We start from the raw sequence: 19,267 nt of genomic DNA on the forward strand, positions 1-19,267 counted from the left end.
TGATGCCTCAGATCCGATCAAATGTTGTGTCGAGTTGCCAGCGTTCAGGTGGCAAAATGGTCTGTTTTGAACAACTGTAGCACCGAAACGATGCACCAACGAGAAAAAATGTTAATGAGAAAAGTTGTTTCTTTTGATGTCCTCTGCATGTTTCTGTGGTCCATGGGCACATTAAAGACACCCTGTATAATTAGGAATATAATAATTTTATGTTGCTTTTAGTAAAATGCCATTTCAGTGTCTCACTAACAAACATGTAGAAATAAGTGCTTCAATAAAACACAATCAAATTACATTTACAGCCTAGAAGATGCATAATTGAATTTTGTTATTAAATTCAAATATACAAATAATAAAAAAATGTATGGAAATCTACCATTCATATTTTAAAACTACAAGGAGCAATTTGGTGCAACAAGCATGCTAAAACAAGATTACTCACATTCTACACTAGCTGAAATGTGAAATAATAAATTAATAAATTTTTATGCTTAAGCAAATTCCTTTACACAAACACATGCAGCAGTGCATCCAATCATTAATAAATCACACAAAAATTTCTACATTTTTACATCAATCAACTTTACCTCTGTTGAGTTTTTCCCTTAAATGCAGAATTGGATACGCTTTGAAAATGCTGCAATAAAATCAATAAGTTAAAAAATGCCAATAAAAATATCTTACCATTATATCCTATAACACAGCATGCGTATATGCGTATATATTTTTCGTCAATCATAATGATGAGGATGAGAGATGAAATAGACAAAGAAGGGTAAATACAGTGAAACCATGATATCATGTTTCATTTTAGGACTGTGTCTAAAAACCACATAATGTGGGAAAATTTAGAGTACAGCAGAACCCGGATTTAAGTTTTTCAGCGCATTTCTCTGAAAAATGTACAATCGAGCTTCCACTGCATTTTACTTTTCTGGAACTAGAGGGAAGAAATGTTTAAAGTGGGAAAATGTAAAATCCTCGAATATAAAACTGGAGTTCCACTGCATAACAGACAAGCTTTCCTCAGTATTCGAACTTAGGCCCCTTGGTTTGGTAGCATGTTAGCATGCAAAAAACACTAAACCATGCAAGCTGGCACATCACACTGTGACATGACAAATACAAGTGCAGTTGAACCGATATCTCTTTAAACCAATTCTGATGCCGACACTCTTACTGGTCCTACGTTAACATTTTCCCAGCAAAATGAATTCAATCCTCATGGTCCGACTAGAGAATAAAATGTTAAAAAAAATGCAATTTTTAAGTTTTTTCATCTTCATACCCTGGAAAACATAAAATAAGGCCCCCCTGTACTTATATATTTTACCATATGAGTATTTAATTGCAATGATACCATATCAATGTACCAAAGTTATTTCAAAAGCTTCATTTATTTAACACATGAGACATTCAGAATATTACAATAACTGTCATTTAATCCAAAAATCCATTTTTCCACACAATCTTGTTATACATTATACATTCTGCTTCATTTACAGCACATTTAGATTTTGGAAAAGTTTTGGTGAACAAATTTCAACCAATACTTTCCAATACTATGCACGTTAATATGATTTACAGTTTATTTTTAGTACAGATGGACCCATATGAAAATCTGCCAAAGCTCTAACCCATATTTTTCCAATTAACTTCTTCGGTTCCTATTAGAATATAAGGCTAGGCACTACTGTACAAATTCCTGATGATACAATGATGATAATGACACGTAAACATTGTAGCAAAATAAAGTTGTTTGGGGTCCTAAATTGTACATTATGACTATTCCCTTGCAACCATAAAATATCAATCTTTCAGAGTTCTGTTCAAAAATATTCACACACACAAGGCAATCGGAACAAAGAGTTGTAGTTGTAGTATTGCAGAGAATTAATCCATTAACTGCGGCAGAGCTCTACATATACAATCTCTAAAATGGGTCTTTTTTGCAGAGCATCTATATATAAAAGATGTTTCAAAATTAACGGTTCTTCTTTTTTGTGCTTTTATTAGTCTATGTGGGCTATCGGCAATCAAACAATCCATTGTTGATGTTTTGTAAGTTCCTGAAACATATTTCTTTTGCAATATGGACTTCGAGCCGTGGTGGTCTAGTTGGTAGGGTGCCTGACTGCCATGCAGGAGACCCAGGTTCGATTCCTGGGGTGGGTGTTCTAAGGTTGGAATTTTACCGGTCTTGTCCATGCATAAAGCGGCTCTAGGGCTCACCCAGCCTCAAATAAATGGGTACCTTGGGGCAACCCTGGAGGGTAAAGGTGGCTGGAGCAGGGTGCCGATAACATCACCTCCAATTTGGCCGAGATCACAAATATGTTGTGGGGCCCTACCCCCAAACCCTCTAAATGTGCCTTCATGGTATGGTGCTGTATGGAGGAGGGACTTTTACCTTACCTAATATGGAATGTTTATTTGCGGCAGTCTACATATAGATTGTTTACCTTAGCTTTATTTTGTGGAAAGTCTTTTATAGTTATTTTTTTGCATTATTTACGATGAAGCGAATTTGCGGTTGCATCTATATATAGATAATTTCTTCTTGGATGCACTTCCCCTCAAGGTCGCCACAGGGAAGGGGTTAAAGAAAATTGATGATTGATTGATTTTGTTTATTTTATTTTGATTTTCTTCCACTTTTGGCTAATCGTGAAGATGAGGATGAATGATGATATGATGAAAATAATGGAGGGACACTCACAAACAAGCATGCCTAGGCTGGGATTCAAACCCGGGACTCCTGACATCGAGAATTGAAGAAAAAAAATATTCATGTGATATTTGGAGACTATGAAAAAGTATTTTGAAGATGCTATGATATCTGGAGTTCAGGTAGTGTCAGCTGGTTTTGGTTTATTTCCTGCATTTTAGGACACTGGTCCTGCTTTTTGCTTGTAGTTATCTGGTAATACTAGTGACATTCCATGCCAAAGTGTCAGTCTCCAACCCGACCCTTTCTAAATTTTAGTACCTTGGTTTACCTTAATGTATTTATCAATTTGATACCAAATTCCAGTCTCGAAATGCTCTAAGTTTTGGAATTATGAAGGGGAGGAGTTTTATGTTTTGGCCCAGCACCTTGCCAACTTTAAATGGTCATAAAGATTTGTGGCTCACTGGAAAGTATTTGAAACAAGCATTGAAATGATAGATAACACACATACATTTGCACATCCTGTATTGTTAAGGTCAATGATCTTGACTTTTGACCTTGAATATCTGAAAAAGTTATTTCAAAAATTTGTAAAAAAAAAAAAAAAATTGTGCACGTAAAAATACTCTAATGTTATGCCAAATTTCATTTCGAGATTGCCAAGGGCTCAAAAGTTCTTCACATCTGAACCAAATGACACCAAAGGAACTATCACATTGGATATCTGGTGACACACATGCTTATACACAGGCTGTTCAACGTATATTTTACCAAACGCGATTCCTTCCCCCCCTGCTCAGAATGAACTTGCCCAACCTTGGTCGGGCATGTTTGTAAGTGTAGTGTGTGAGCTGTAAAAGAGTGGTTGTGTTTTCTCACTGGGCCGAAAATCCCGCCCAAACTGAGCCACTTTTGGGCAGAGTACATTGTATAACTTTTCCAAGCGTTTGAGTTTTCTCGCTTGGCCGAAAATGCTGCCAAAACTGAGTCGCTTTTGGGAAGGTTATGTTGTAGCCCTTTATGACGCAAAGTTCAGTGTGTCAATGATCAGGAAGTAGTGTAAGAGCAAGGATTGTGACGTTCGTTTGACTTTATTCAAGAATGTGATCGGCAAGTATAAGGATTGCATGGTCCCAGCATTCAGTTCTCCAACAAAGGGGACGAGAACACGGCTGTGCACACAAGCCACCACCAGTATGCAGGTGCAAGGTGCGGTTAACACTTTCCAAAGACATATTTAGATGATTCGCCATCTGTCTTTGGGTCGGTGGATTCTCTTGCATGGCCATTCTGCGAAGTTTCGCCTGCATACTGGTGGTGGCTTGTGTGCACAGCCGTGTTCTCGTCCCCTTTGTTGGAGAACCGAACGCTGGGACCATGCAATCCTTATCCTTGCCGATCACATTCTTGAATAAAGTCAAACGAACGTCACAATCCTTGCTCTTACACTACTTCCTGATCATTGACACACTGAACTTTGCGTCATAAAGGGCTACCGCATAACATTCCCAAAAGCGACTCAGTTTTGGCAGCATTTTCGGCCAAGCTAGAAAACGCAAACACTTGGAAAAGTTATACAATGTACTCCTCCCAAGAGTGACTGTTTGGGCAGGATTTTCGGGACAGTGAGAAAACACAACCACTCTTTTACGGCTCAAACACTACACCGACCAAGGTTGGGTGACTTAATTCTGAGTGCAGGAGGAAGGAATCGCGTTTGGTCAAATATATGCTGAACAGCCTCTGTAATTTTAATTTCTGTGGGCAAAACTTCGTTGTCCAATTACGTGTACTTGAAATAAAGGTACAATGTTTATATTTCACTTACAACTTTGCTTTTGGTGTCCGTGGGTAATGAAATTTTGAAATCTGCCGATCTACCAGATGATTCTAGTTGATTCAGTGTATGTAACGTGAGAGAAAGTTACAAAAATTTGAACGAACTATCTAGAATGCCATATAGTGTCTAGTGTCATAGAATATAAAAGAATTCTGTAGAATGTTGTATAACTTGCGAGAATGTATGGAAAGTCCCAAGAAACTATACATGGGTCTGGAACATTCTCGCATAAGCATGGATAAGGACTGATAGCAGAGAGTGTGTAGGAAGAAGCTCAGGAAAGGTGAAGGCCCCAACTCAAAAATCAAATTTGATGGAGGAGTTTCCTTCTAGGAATACAAGGAAATTAACTTTCTATGGCCGGACAGTCGATATTTAGACCATGGAAGTATAGCCATTGATATATAGAGGCACATTTTTTTGGTAAATAAAAAAGCAAAATTTCGGTACAAAAAGAGAGTCAATTTTGGGTTCAAAAGCGGTAAATAAAATAAAATTTTGGTGTATAGCAGTGAAAAATTGGATCAAAAGCTGTATATAAAATGACATTTCGGTTTTAAAATTGTGAATATAATCCTAAATTTGATTAAAAAACTGCACTCATTACACAAAATAAACATATCCCTTTTAATAACACATTTATGTAGTTACTAAGGTATTAAGTTGATTCCTGTATAAAGGGTTCCTTTTTTGCTTCTCCAATATTTACATGCAATTGCATACCTCACAGGTATGCAAACTTCAGAAGATGTCGCGTCGGCAAATAAACCCTAAATATCATGTTTAAGAGTCTATTTCGCACTTTGGAGTTCATTTGGCATTATTTTGTGATAACACAGGGTAGAAAAATGCACCTCACACCTTTCAAAAATATGAAAAATTAACATTACAATGTGCTATTTCACATTTCGTGTGTTGGTCAAAAATTAATATGCATGAATCTATCAATATATCGACCAGTAACACACATCAGCAATTAACATGCCATTTCTTGAAAACTACACACAATATTTAAGTTATGTTTTTTGCTCTTTAGTACATACATGAAGGTATGACTTACTCGAATTAAAAAAAACAATATATCCATTGTTACTATTATTAACAAGCATCATTTGAAAAAGTCCTTTGTTCCCTTTTGTTACTATGGGATAAATTGATGATAAATGGCTATGACTCCTCAACCACTGCATCTTTTTGAAAATTTATATTCTAAGAATGTCTAAAAAGCAGTATTTTAAGCAATGTCCAACAATTAAGGGTTGATGGGCTAAGCGAGGGTAAAATGGAAAATTTTCAAACGACGTAATTTCTTTTTATTTTTCCAAAGTTGTGGCACGGGGATTACATATTCTCATAGTGGTCTTTTGTCATGCTTCCCTTGAAATTTGGTCCATCCAGCATCCATAGGATCAACACTATAAGCAAAATGCCAGAAATTATTGGGAGGCACAACGTATATATAAATTTTAGCTCTGCTAAAAGCCACGTCTTTAAGAAAACAAAACCAATTTCATTTCTCTACAACAATTAGTTATCGAGCTGTGATAATTGTATTTCAGGGCAAGTTTGAAAAGCGCACACTTGAAATGGCTTCAGCTTCAATGAGAATACACTCACGCAAGGCACATAAAGGTTATGGTAAGAACATAGTAAAAGCACTGCATTAAAACCCTTGTTTTGTGGCTACCACGCCAGAGCGCAAATGTTGTGAGTGCATCGGCAAGAGTGATCAAATGACACAGCATTCAGTGTCAGCAACAGCACAAAGTTATGCCTAATAACATGGAGTGGCTACTCTTTTTTATTAACACAGCTCACTGCCTCAGTCCCTATTAATAATGCATATGAATTTATCAACAATAGCTATACATCTAAACTGAATATATAAACAGTACCTGTGATCATAAGTTGCTAGTTCATAATTCTTGTCTGTGGTTGACAGCACGAAACGATGTATCTTATCTCCGGAATTGCTGTGGGTGGCCTCCACCCAGCAGTTGGGGTTGAGAGCGATGCCCCCTCGTTGTTCCTTCTCATCCTGGTTCTTGTAATAGCTCAGCTCCATAGGCTGCAGCACAAACCAGTGCTCACGGAACGTGGGCAGCAGATCTCCCTTCTTCAACAGGTAGCCCTGTAGGTTACAAAATATGAAATTACTTTCATTTCTTGGGTTGTGCAGTCAGAATTATTTCCCACGTTCAGAATTTATACAGGGTGTCACGGAGCCAAGTGACATATTTGAAATGGTCATTCATAATATATAAAAACAGGAAAAAATAAGCGAAACTGTCTATAAATATGTCCAAGAATGCTTTTTATTACTTACAGATTATAAGCTTGCTTTTATATACAGGGTGACTGGTAATTAGATGTATTCCCTGAAAGGGGTTAAAGTAGAGACAATTTGCAATAAATTTGACCATATGATACCCCGTCCGAAAATTAGTAGTTTTCGAGATAATCGAGTTTCTATTGTTTTTTCTAAAAATGACAATTTTCCACATAAAAAGATGAATTGAGAAAAAACTGATAATTGTAGGGAACTTATTTAAGCGTTTTCTGATAGCTAACAAACAAGTGGTTCGTTTAAAAAAAAGTTTTTTCCAAATAACAATCACATGTAAGTACCGGGTGGGTCTAAACTTACAAGTGATGATAAAAAAATGCACTCTTAGTTTACTTGGCAACGTATTAATAACAAAAATGGTATGTCACGAAGCATACAAATTACTTAAACTAAGCCAAGTGTCAGGTTAACCTTGCAGCAGGTTTTATGTATCAATCCGCGCGAGAACTGAGCTCAGAATCTTCCGTGCCAGTCTTTCCTCAACCGCAGAGCTGCTTACATCGGAGACACTGAGAAAATCTACAGTATTGCCAACCGCACAACACATCAAAACCCGCATGCATGTCAAGTGGATTGTATTTTTGCTTCTCTTTGTCTCCTGAAACATAACATTTTAAAAGTACTTTCTGCGCATATATTATTTAATAAATGTGTCATTAATATAAGAGCGAAACAACTTCTAAACATGAGAGCATGTGTGTATATTTCGAGCACGCAAAAATAAAAATAAACAAAGATAAAAGTAAACAACGATAGGCCCCTCTTGAATTTAATGACAAATTATTGTTTTTGGTTTAGAAAGAAATAGATTTATGAAAAACTTGGTTGCTTCGTTCGCAATACATCCGTTACTGTAAGACACACGCACTTCAAGTTGTACCACCAAAAAAGCATGATTTGTTATTGGTGATATATACAATCAGGTGCATTATCTGTCGCTATTACTCTGGTTTCAATTTATGAATCACTTCACTAAACCAGGATTCAAATCTTGGTCTGTCTATTTGTTGCTGATAATCACCCTTCCCTTTCTTTGCGCTGAAAAGTAAATATGCGCCTTCAACAAAGCTTTCATTGCCGCCAGTGGGTGAAACAATAAGACTCCCCCTTCCCCTCATCGTCGGTTTCTTCAGCCCTGGCGGTGGTTTTGCATGGTGGTATCCTTCCATGGTTTATTCCCCCTTCCCCCACTCACCGAGTTGAAGGACGTCTCGTCCAAATAATAAACATGTTTCTTCTCACTGCGATATATTTTAATACCGCGGAGATTCTTTTGTCGTCAAACAACAAACAATCGTTTCCTCTTGCTAAACTCAAACCGCAAATCATTCAACACCCGTGATACAATTCGTGTGCACATTGACGGCAAATCACCTCACGCCCTGTTTTACTTTGATCTTGTTGCCGCAAGGAGGATTATGCATTTAAAACAACTTGATTGACTTTGAAGAACATTTCCTTTCGGATGAAGCCCAAAATAACATTCGGGTAAAACCACGTGCTGAACAGGAGATTCAGCCATTCTCGCCGCTCTACAATAAACATAGGGTTAAAATAGTGGGATGTGCAACACTGGTATCAGCGATTTCACGCGCTCTGCAACGCATTCAGTCTCGCTCGACTCGCTCTAAAGTTTCAATGTCTCTTCAACGCAATACAGATTCGAGTTGGCGAATCTGCGGTTCTAAGTTCGTCTGCACAGTGATTGCAACCAATTAAGTCCATACCTGCTAATCAATGTATTATTTTGTCTGTATATTACAAATTAAATAACTGTTTTCTTGCAAGTATGCAGTTGTGTCGGAATAGAACCCGTCTCAGTGGAACTATATTCTTGCGCGCACGTTTGGATCTACATATGCTAAAACCTGCTGCAAGGTTGACCTGACACTTAGCTTACTTCCTTGTGACATCTGCTATCCAACAAGGTACAAATGTTGCTAACATTTACATTTGTGTACAAGAAATAATACTTCATTCATCTTCATGTGTATGGAATCAATGAACAATACAATTAAAGAACATTACACGTCTTGCTCAAAGTGGGCACCTCCGTTACGAATGCAGGCACGCAGGTTTTTACGGGTCATTTGGTCTCTTAACTCGTGATGTGATGGTGGATTTGACGTGTTGACCAGCTGTTAAGATCCTCTCCCTGAACTCTTCTTGCGAGTTTACCGGTGCCTTGTCATGTGGCTCCAAATGTAAAAGTCGCAAGGCGTCAAATCGGGGGATCGAGCCGGCCAGGGAATCGGTCCGCCTCGGCCAATCCATTTCTTTGGGTACTTTTCATCCAGCCACTGTCGCACACCCAGGCAGAAGTATGGATGGGCGTAATCAACAATCATTTCATCGAGCCATTTTTCCTGCCCCAAATCTTAAATGGCATCACTTATGAACATTTTTTGCGGAACGGGATGACAATGTTGTTGGAGGATGTGCCTCTAGCTACAAGACGTGACATGATTTATCAGCATGATGACTGCCCAGCTCGATCCCCCGATCGATTTGACGCCTTGCGACTTTTACATTTGGAGCCACATGACAAGGCACCGGTAAACTCGCAAGAAGAGTTCAGGGAGAGGATCTTAACAGCTGGTCAACACGTCAAGTCCACCATCACATCACGAGTTAAGAGACCAAATGACCCGTAAAAACCTGCGTGCCTGGATTCGTAACGGAGGTGCACACTTTGAGCAAGACGTGTAATGTTCTTTAATTGTATTGTTCATTGATTCCATACACATGAAGATGAATGAAGTATTATTTCTTGTACACAAATGTAAATGTTAGCAACATTTGTACCTTGTTGGATAGCTGATGACTCAAGGAAGTAATTTAAGTAATTTGTACGCTTCGTGTCATACCATTTTTGTTATTAATACGTTGCCAAGTAAACTAAGAGTGCATTTTTTTATCATCACTTGTAAGTTTAGACCCACCCGGTACTTACATGTGATTGTTATTTGGAAAAAACTTTTTTTTAAACGAACTACTTGTTTGTTAGCTATCAGAAAACGCTTAAATAAGTTCCCTACAATTATCAGTTTTTTCTCAATTCATCTTTTTATGTGGAAAATTGTCATTTTTAGAAAAAACAATAGAAACTCGATTATCTCGAAAACTACTAATTTTCGGACGGGGTATCATATGGTCAAATTTATTGCAAATTGTCTCTACTTTAACCCCTTTCAGGGAATACATCTAATTACCAGTCACCCTGTATATATATACATTATGCCTCCGTAGGTCCTCATCAATAGCTGCAACTTTGTCAACAATGGCTTGATTTAATTTTTAATAGTCATGACACGTTTCTTCAAATTTTTTTCCCCCCAATGCAGTGTGGTATTCCGAGATGGTACATGTCCATGTCGATTAACATTGAACTATCGCCTAAAGACATGCTGCACTCCTCTCACAGACTTAGTTTCATAATAACTACGAACACAGGTAACACATTGTTGCATTTTCCAATGATTCATTGCAAATGACTACATGAAATGTCATCTCTCCTCTACCATTCTCCTTCCCACCAACCACGACAAGCTATTGTGCCGGTGAAGTATTCAAATTTGAAATGTATCAGTCGGCTCACGTCACCCGGGAAAAGCATTGCATGCACTTAATTTACATAACTTTTCTATTGTACCAAATACAAAAGCAATAAAACTTGTAAAAAGTGTTTTAAGCAGCAATGTTTCAGCTCAATTTACAGAAAAAAAACACTACATAGGCTGACCAAGGCAGTCTATATTTCCGTATGAAAAAAGAACAAAAACTGAAGTACATGACGTTTCAACCTTTCTCAGACTTGACACTAAAGTTTGAAGTCTGAGGAAGACCCTGATAGAGGGTTGAAACAGCATTTTTTAAAATGACATATGGACTGCCTTGGTCAGCACTGTAGTGTTTTTTCTGTCATGGGAACAAGGCTTATTCACATTACTCAATTTACAGAACTTTCATCAGGTCCCGCCACCCTTACAGCTGGTGTGGGGACCGCCTTTATGGCAGTGAGCCTCTGTTGCCCTGTTTACCTATGAAGGAACTTGCAGTTAAACAGTCAATTAGACCTACTGCAAACCCCTCTTTGGGCAACATTTCAAACACTCCTTCCCGAAGCAGCCAGAAGGGACACAGGATTTTGTCAAAATAGACATTCTGCGCTGTGTTGGGGACTGGTTCATACAGTGGTCTGATTATAACATTTGTGTGTGTGTGTTAGGGATGTGGATAGATGAAACGAAAAGCTGCATTACCCTCAAGGAGAGATGAGGAACCTAAATCATGAGAGCATCCTGAAACGTGATGCTTATGAGAGTAATCATGAGTTTTGGGTTTGAATCAAAGATGCATTTAATTTTTATAGCCATAAATACACTCATGCTCATAAATTAAGGATAATGCTGAATCTTGTACAAAGAAATATTTGATGTGCACGTTGCAGCTTGAAATGATGTCTGGGTACTGTACCAAAGAACCTGTGTTGACTATGACCTTCATCCAGTGTGTGGTGGCGCTGTAAGCAGACAAATGACTCACAGGAGCGAAACTGCTGACCAGAGTACAGTGCCTATAGGAAGTGTGCAGTTGTGTTCGGTTGTGCGAAAGGTGAGTGTGTGTGAAATGGCTCAACAAACACATATTGATGATGTAATGAGGGGAAGGATACTTGGACGGCTAGAGGCGGGCCAAACACAGCAGGTCGTGTCACAGGTGCTCCATGTGCCACAACAGACTGGAAACGTGTCTCGACGCTACAGCAGTGGACGTGCACAGTGTACAACACCACGAGAAGACAGGTATCTCACCGTAAGTGCCCGGAGTACTGCCGGGGGCCTTGCTCGAAACCTTGCAGCTGCCACTGGAACAGTTGTTTCCAGACACACTGTGTACAGATGACTCAACAGGCATGGTTTGTTCGCCCGGAGGCCTGCAATTTGCATTCCACTGTCACATGGTCACAGAGTAGCCCGTAACAACTGGTGTAGAGAACACAGGACATGGACAATGGAAGAATGGTCTCAGGTACTCTTCACTGACGAGTCCAGGTATAGTGTCAACAATGATTCTCGTCGTGTAACCATCTGGCGTGAACCAGGAACCAGATACCGACCCGGTACCATCGTCGAAAGGGACCAGTATGGAGGTGGTGGTGTCATGGTGTGGGGTGGCATTATCCTGGGTTCACGTACACCCTTGTATATCTGCAACAGAGGTACTGTAACAGGTCAGGTGTACTGGGATGTTATTCTGCAAGACTACGTTCGTCTTTTCAGAGGTGCAGTCGGTCCTATGTTCCTTCTAATGGATGACAATGCCAGGCCACACCGAGCTGCTATTGTCGAGGAGTACCTTCAAACAGAAGACATCATACGAATGGAGTGGCCTGCCTATTCCCCTGACCTCAACCCAATCAAACATGCTTGGGATGCTCTTGACCGACGTGTCGCCGCACGTCTTCCACCTCCTGGGACTCTTCAGGAGCTCCGACAGGCACTGGTGCAAGAATGGGAGGCCATACCCCAACAGCTGTTCGACAACCCTCTCCAGAGTATGCCAAGCCGTTGTACTGCATGTGTCAATGTGCATGAGGATCACATTCCACACTGAAAGCTGTGCACATGCTCAAAGAACTGTGGAACAACATTTTACAATCTCCCTTGCTTTGTATCATATGTGCGCTCTTTGGTTTTTCTCACGTTTTCTGCAATAAACAGGGTTAAGCAGGGTACGTGGATGTCTTTCTTGTGTGTTCAACATGTGTCTGTGCTACCATAACTAGTTTGATTCAGTGCTGTATCGTGGGGCACCAAAACCTCTATTATCCTTAATTTATGAGCATGAGTGTAGTAAAAGTGGATGATAACACTTTCATTATCTAAAGCTAAAAGCCCTAGGGCACAAACAAAAGAATAAGAGACAGATAACACAGAACCTAAAAGAAACAAATGCATTAAGTGAGGAAAATCTACAGAAGAATTAAGAGAAAAAGGGCACATACAAAGAACAGTAGAAACTGGGGATAAGAAAGTGAGTAAGGAAGCAGAAAACAATAGGGATCAAGAGAGGGGGAGGGAAGGTGGGAGAGAGAGAGAAGGGGGGGAGTGTAGTTGACTTGTAAAATAAAAATAAAATATTGCAGAAAGGGGAACAAAAACAAGATATAAGACAAAAATCTATACAAGAAGAAGAAAACTTAGAATCACGCAATACTTAGGTAGACATGTGGCCTTATGCCCTTGTATTTGTCCATAGGGAGGTAAATGACTCAGTGCTCTGCTTTATGTTTCTGAAAATCTGTTTACTCCCAACACAGAATATCACCTTAAAAAAGAAACAATGTTTCATTGTTGATTCAACCCAGTTTGTTACCACAGAAATTCTGATTTAATTATTTCTGTACTTCTCTTGAAATGTGAAAGTTATCGCACACAATTTACTTTCATGCAATGAACATTTCAATTACCAAAATTTGAGTGAATCAGCAGTGGAACATTAATTCAGTATAAAAATGAACATCCATGGCAAAGGTCAACCCATTAGAGCAGACACTGGTCCAACAGTAAGTAAATAAGTTTCTCCTTTCATATGTAACAAACTTTGACATATGAGGGAGAGCCTTAAGAACTTAATTAGTTAAGAACTAATCTAGCCTTAAGAACTTATCTAGTAGATTTTTGTATGTAGCGTTGCACAAGTTTGCTGCATTTTAGCACAGACCTATTGCTGAACTACATATATTTTCAAGTTTGAGTTGGTGCCTGTATACCTCAAGATGAATAAGTCTTTGGGGTCCACGTGCAGTCACTTACGAGCCACTGCGAAGGCCTTTCCACCCATCTGCCCCCAAACTGAGGACATTTCAGAACTTTCTCCTCCATTAGTAAACCTGATAGTGTAGTAAGCATGCACAGAGATATTGAATTTTCATTTGTCGAGAAATTTCTGTAAGTTTTAGGCTGACAGAGGGCAAGAAACCACTCCTCTTCACTGGTGCAAGTGTGCAGAGGAGGCGCCATCTTTAAAATACAAAAACAGCATTTTGAAGCTCACTTGATCAAGGTTGCAGCCTTGAGATTGTTTTATAAATAACAGTTGTTTAATGTAAATTTGATCTGTATGCAGTCTGCCATTTAATTTTTGTCGGACTTTAATTTGACTCTCCCTTGTACCTATAGAGATTTTTCTGTTAAACTTGAATCAGGTTGGGCCATGCAGCCTCGAACTATACGGTGTATGCTTTTAGAAGGAACATGAGTTCAGCCAATATGCAGGCAGTGCTGTTGCCAAACCACCTGCTAGCAGAACGGAAACACAGAGAATTCGCTGTGTCCAATATTCAGCTTTTTTGTATATAGTGCATGCACATTATATTTGAGTACAGTGAAATACGTAAAATAGTGAATATTTCTAGACAGGATTATAATATCATATCACTGCAGCATATAAGAGAAACTTGTACCTGAAAGAAGTTTGAAGGGATTTATTGTAGGGGAACTGAAGGTCATCACCATCACTCTTGTTTCTGTTTTCTATCATGTTTCTCAGGAGATTTGAATAGGGATTCACCAATTTCTGTGGTAAATATTTTACCCTGTTATATAATATGCGACACCATATACACACTACACCACACGCTTTAGCCATAACTTCTCAACTCTGAGAAAACACTGTTTCAGCATGCACTTATTGCGATGCCAATTCCTTGAAGTAAGAATACACTTTAAAAGTAAGATTTCTCTCCTGTGAACATATCCCTTGGTGCCTGTACTACTGGTGCTATTGCACAACAGTCGAACAGAATGCCTGTTTAGCACAGCGTGCCATGATGCCAGGGGTACCGGATTCCAATCCCGGCCCGGGCATAGGTGTTTGTGAGTGTCTCTTCATCAATTTCATCACATCATGATGCATCCTCATCTTTGCGATTAACCAAAAGTGGAAGAAAAGTGAAGTAAAATAAATGAAATCAATCAATAAGGGCTGTATTGAGTCCTCTCACAACTATTCTTCGTGGCGTATGAATAAAATGATTTTACACTGCCCAGGGTCATTGTCTATATTCAGCCGAATTTAACACCCATAGTTTTTCGAAGACACAACAACTCAACGGCATCAACATGGTGGCAACGAAAAAACATACAGAAGGAAAAGGAAAGGGTCATTGTGTGTGTTGAGACGTGCTGTTTCTTCAACAAACGATAACCCTGGCTGTAGGCGACGGAAATTCATCGGACTTCGACAGTCAGGTTCAAAATATCGTGTCCCATCTTACGATGAACTTTAATCCTTAAAAGTGGCGAGTTTTATGAAAACTTCTAGCGTGCAAGAAGAATACAGAACACGGCGTTAAACTTGTGCGCCACAATTTCCTAACTGTACAATGTTGCACTCCTGCCATTTGCTGGTCGTCAAGGACATGCTTTCTGTGTTATCAGGTCCGATATCGCTTTTAAAAATGTACACCGTATAGGCTGTAAAGGTGTTCATTATGGAAGATTCTTCCCTCATTATGTCCCTTTCTTTTCAAAACTTTATTAATTGATTCCAGTCATGCCAAACTCGGAATAGTAAGACACTAGCCACAATTTTCCACCACCATAACATAATTTATCATGAATATTAGCATAAATAAATACACAAACAATTTTAAGTACAAATCCAAATTCTGCAATAATGATTAACAGCAAATAAAAATAGTTAATTTGACTATATATAAAATAATTACCAAGAAATGGAATAGTGAGATACCAATATCCTGTAATGAATGAGAAAGCAATGGCAGCAGGCAAAATCAAATGCAAACAATGCAAAGGCCCCAAGTTCCTTTTGCTTTATTGTCATTTCATCATGGTCATAGGCATTTTTTAAATGGTTCAATTTTTATTTTGATTTACGTCTGTTACCACACACTGCGGAGCTTTAGCGATTACTTACTGCATGTTTCCTTGACACGGTTTTTTTTCACTTGCATATGCTCCCATATAATTCTGTACTTTCCAACAGCCATTCATTTACTATCCTCTTAGTTATGAACTGCCCCTCCTATGTAGGTCACACGTGTGAGGTATGAAGGGATTTCCAGTGTCGGTTCACAGAATCTGTTCGTTTACTGTGCAGTGTTCAGAGGTGTAATTTCTTCTTGCCCCCAACATGTTTGAAGATTTTTGTACAATAAATGTTTTCGTAGTTAGGTTATGCGAGTCAGGTTTAGTTCCCTCAGCATTTTAATAATATCCCTAAATGCTTTCTACAATACATGCTTTCGTAGTCAGGTTTAGTTCACTTAGCATTTTAATAATAATCCACAAGTTAATTTTTTGGTTAGGTTAGGATCATGAGATTTAGTTCTCTTAGCATTAACTTAGGAGCCCTAAATGCTTTCGTAGTTGAAATGAAAACTGTGTGGATTAGTTTTAGGAAGGTTCATATTCCTTCTACATTCATTACCAGTAGTCTATCACACTTACTGTTGCTTCTATCAACAGAGAATGCTTGGCACGCATGCTTGCATAAAGTAATTTTTAACATATATAACTTTTTTAGAAATCCAAACAGTGCTCATTACTCTAAGGAAAGTTCAAATTTCATGACAAAATTAGAAAACAATTGGAACAGTTACCAATGCAAAAATAATTAATACAAAATGCAATATGGAAAAAACAATAGAAAATTTACGGTAACAACTGTTGTTAAACAAACATAGAAAGGATTAAGTGCAATTCATGATGGGAGAACACTTTGTTGTTTGAATCCAACCCTACACTGTAGTCCTAGTTATGATTAGGCTATCTGAAGACAAAGGGTTCATGTTTTGTAAAACGTGACCAAAAAAATTAAAAGCAAGACACAACTGGCATGGCACTTTTATGTTTGCTTTGATCCCTATTAAGGTTGTTCCAGAGATAGGTCAATATTATACAGGCTTTTTAAGTTTACTATGTACTAGGGATGAGCCGACGTGAAATTTTGGCTGATACCAATAAAATAACGATATAAAATTTACTGATACCAATATTCTACCATTCCAATATAAAATTCTACATAATTCATTGACCTCCTTAATAAATTTATGGTAGCAGATAAATCAGACTTTTGCAATGGTAAAGATACGGGATATATATTTTATGTTTATATTCATAAAAATTATAAAAAGAGTGGCCGCGGTGGCTCAGTCGGTAACGCGTCTGACTACCATGCTAAAGGTCCCGGGTTCGATCCCCGGCCGGTTCAAATCCGGGAACTTTTCTAACGATGGAAGAGGTCCCGGCGCCCACTCAGCGTCGAATAACATGGGTACCTGGGGGAAACCCTGGGGGGTAAAGGCGGTCAGGGGCGTGATGCTGATCACATCACCCCCACTCACGACTGGATCAAGAAAGTGTGGGGCGTTACCCCCACACCCCCTATACGCCTTCATGGCGTTGTGCTAAGCACAGGGGAGCACTTTACTTTTTTTTTTTTTTACTTTTTACAATATTGCACTAAATTTTAAGACATTTACAGATATATCGGATCAGTAATTCTACCGATATGTCTATATCGGCCAATACCGAAAAGAGTGGCAATTAATCAGTCCCATCCCTATTACCGTACGTTCATTTCGATCTTCAGCTGAGAGATCGGGAGAAGCGTGGCGGGCGGCGCTGACGGAGATGCCGACATTTGCGGCCTGTAATGCCCACTTATTTTTATGGACATATGCAGACATTTACGAGGTGCATCCAGAAAGTAAGTTTCCCTATTTTTTTAAAAAAAAACCAACACAGTTTCAGGAAACCATTTATTGGCAACAGGTACAGAAAAGGTTCAGCTATTTTTCAACATAGCAACCACCAGAATTGAGACACTTGTCGTATCGTGGTATCAACTTTTGGATCCCACTGTCGTAGAACTCTGCCGCCTGTGAATGGAACCAGCGTGTGACAGACGTCTTCAGCTCTTCGTCATTGCCAAAATGCTCACCGGAGGACAGGAATTTCTTGAGGTGCAAGAAAACGTCAAAATCGCTGGGAGCCAGATCAGGACTGTAAGGTGGATGATCAAACAACTCCCAGCCAAATTCCGTCAAAAGAGCTGCTGTGCGCCGAGCCGTATGTGGACGAGCATTGTCATGGAGAAGCACAACACCTGCGGTAAGCATGCCACGCCTCTTGTTTTGAATGGCACGTCGCAATTTCCTTAGTGTTTCACAGTAATGGTCAGCGTTCACCGTTTCACCTCTGGGGAGGAAGTCAACGAGCAAAATGCCCTTCCTGTCCCAAAACACGGTGCACATCACTTTCTGTACCGACAGCATCTGTTTGAATTTATTCTTGACCGGAGATCCACCATGCCGCCAATGCATTGACTGCTGCTTGGTGTAAGGGGTGAAGTGCGAAATCCACGTCTCATCACCCGTGACGATCCTGTCGAGGAAATCATCGCCGTCATCATGGTACCGTTGCAGGAATGTCAGTGCTGCTCCTGAACGTTTCAATTTGTGATCGGGTGTCAGGTTTTTCGGCACCTACCTGGCACACAATTTTTTGAACAGCAGGCGCTGCGTGACAATCTCATGCAACACGGATCGCGATATCTGCGGAAAAAGGCTACTCAACTCCGTAATCGGGAAGTGACGGTTCTCTACGATGCGCTGTCGCACCAGGTCAACCAGATCATCAGTGATGAGGGACGGACGCCCACTGTGCTCTTCATCATGGACACTTTGACGACCTTCCGAAAACTGCCGACACCAGCGACGCACCATCTGCTTACTCATAATGTTCGGCCCATAGACCTCACAGAGCTGACGATGAATGTCAATTGGCGCAATGCTTTGTGCATTCAGGAACTTTATCACCGACCGAACCTCGCATGCGGTGGGAGAAGGAATACGAGCTTCCGTTTCGGACCACTGCAGCCTCGCTACTGGCATGCGTGGCGCCGGGCGGGATCTGTCCGCCTGGCATATGATTGATACGTCTTAGCTCTGCTGTGCATACGCAATTTACACGGCTCATTAGGTTTACTTTCACGGGAAAAAAATAGGGAAACTTACTTTCTGGATGCACCTCATATATAAATATTGCAAAACGAGCACTAACCTGTATTATAACACGCAAAAGTTCTTCTGTAATTCATCCAAGTTCTGCCCTTATATATACACAAATAAATACGCTTTAGAAATGATGTTAAGAGCCACAGATAATAAAACATTTTAATCATAGTTTTGACCAGTAACATACTGCATAAGTTTATATCCTTGAAAGAGTTTTGTGTCGATGGGGATCGTTTGGAGGTTTCGAGTATTATTCTTGCTTACTTGCCGTTACTTGTTTGTGTTATTGCAGTGTGTATGTGTGTTGTGTCAAAGAGACGATTGGAATGCCAGCCGCAAGGTTCACGTTAGAATAAAGATATT

General features: G+C 39.5%; 1 protein-coding gene across 1 annotated transcript in view; it reads right to left on the bottom strand.

Moving 5' to 3' along the window:
* LOC145988926 (switch-associated protein 70-like) overlaps window positions 1-19,267 on the bottom strand; it is an 89,007-nt gene that overhangs the window by 35,616 nt on the left and 34,124 nt on the right. The window contains exon 5 of the mRNA XM_083124225.1: window positions 6,407-6,642. Coding sequence (XP_082980351.1) covers window positions 6,407-6,642 — 236 coding nt within the window. The remainder of the gene's footprint in view (window positions 1-6,406; window positions 6,643-19,267) is intronic.

This window comes from Lepisma saccharinum, chromosome 6 (genome assembly GCF_977018435.1).
Source record: "Lepisma saccharinum chromosome 6, izLepSacc3.1, whole genome shotgun sequence".
NCBI lineage: Eukaryota > Metazoa > Arthropoda > Insecta > Zygentoma > Lepismatidae > Lepisma > Lepisma saccharinum.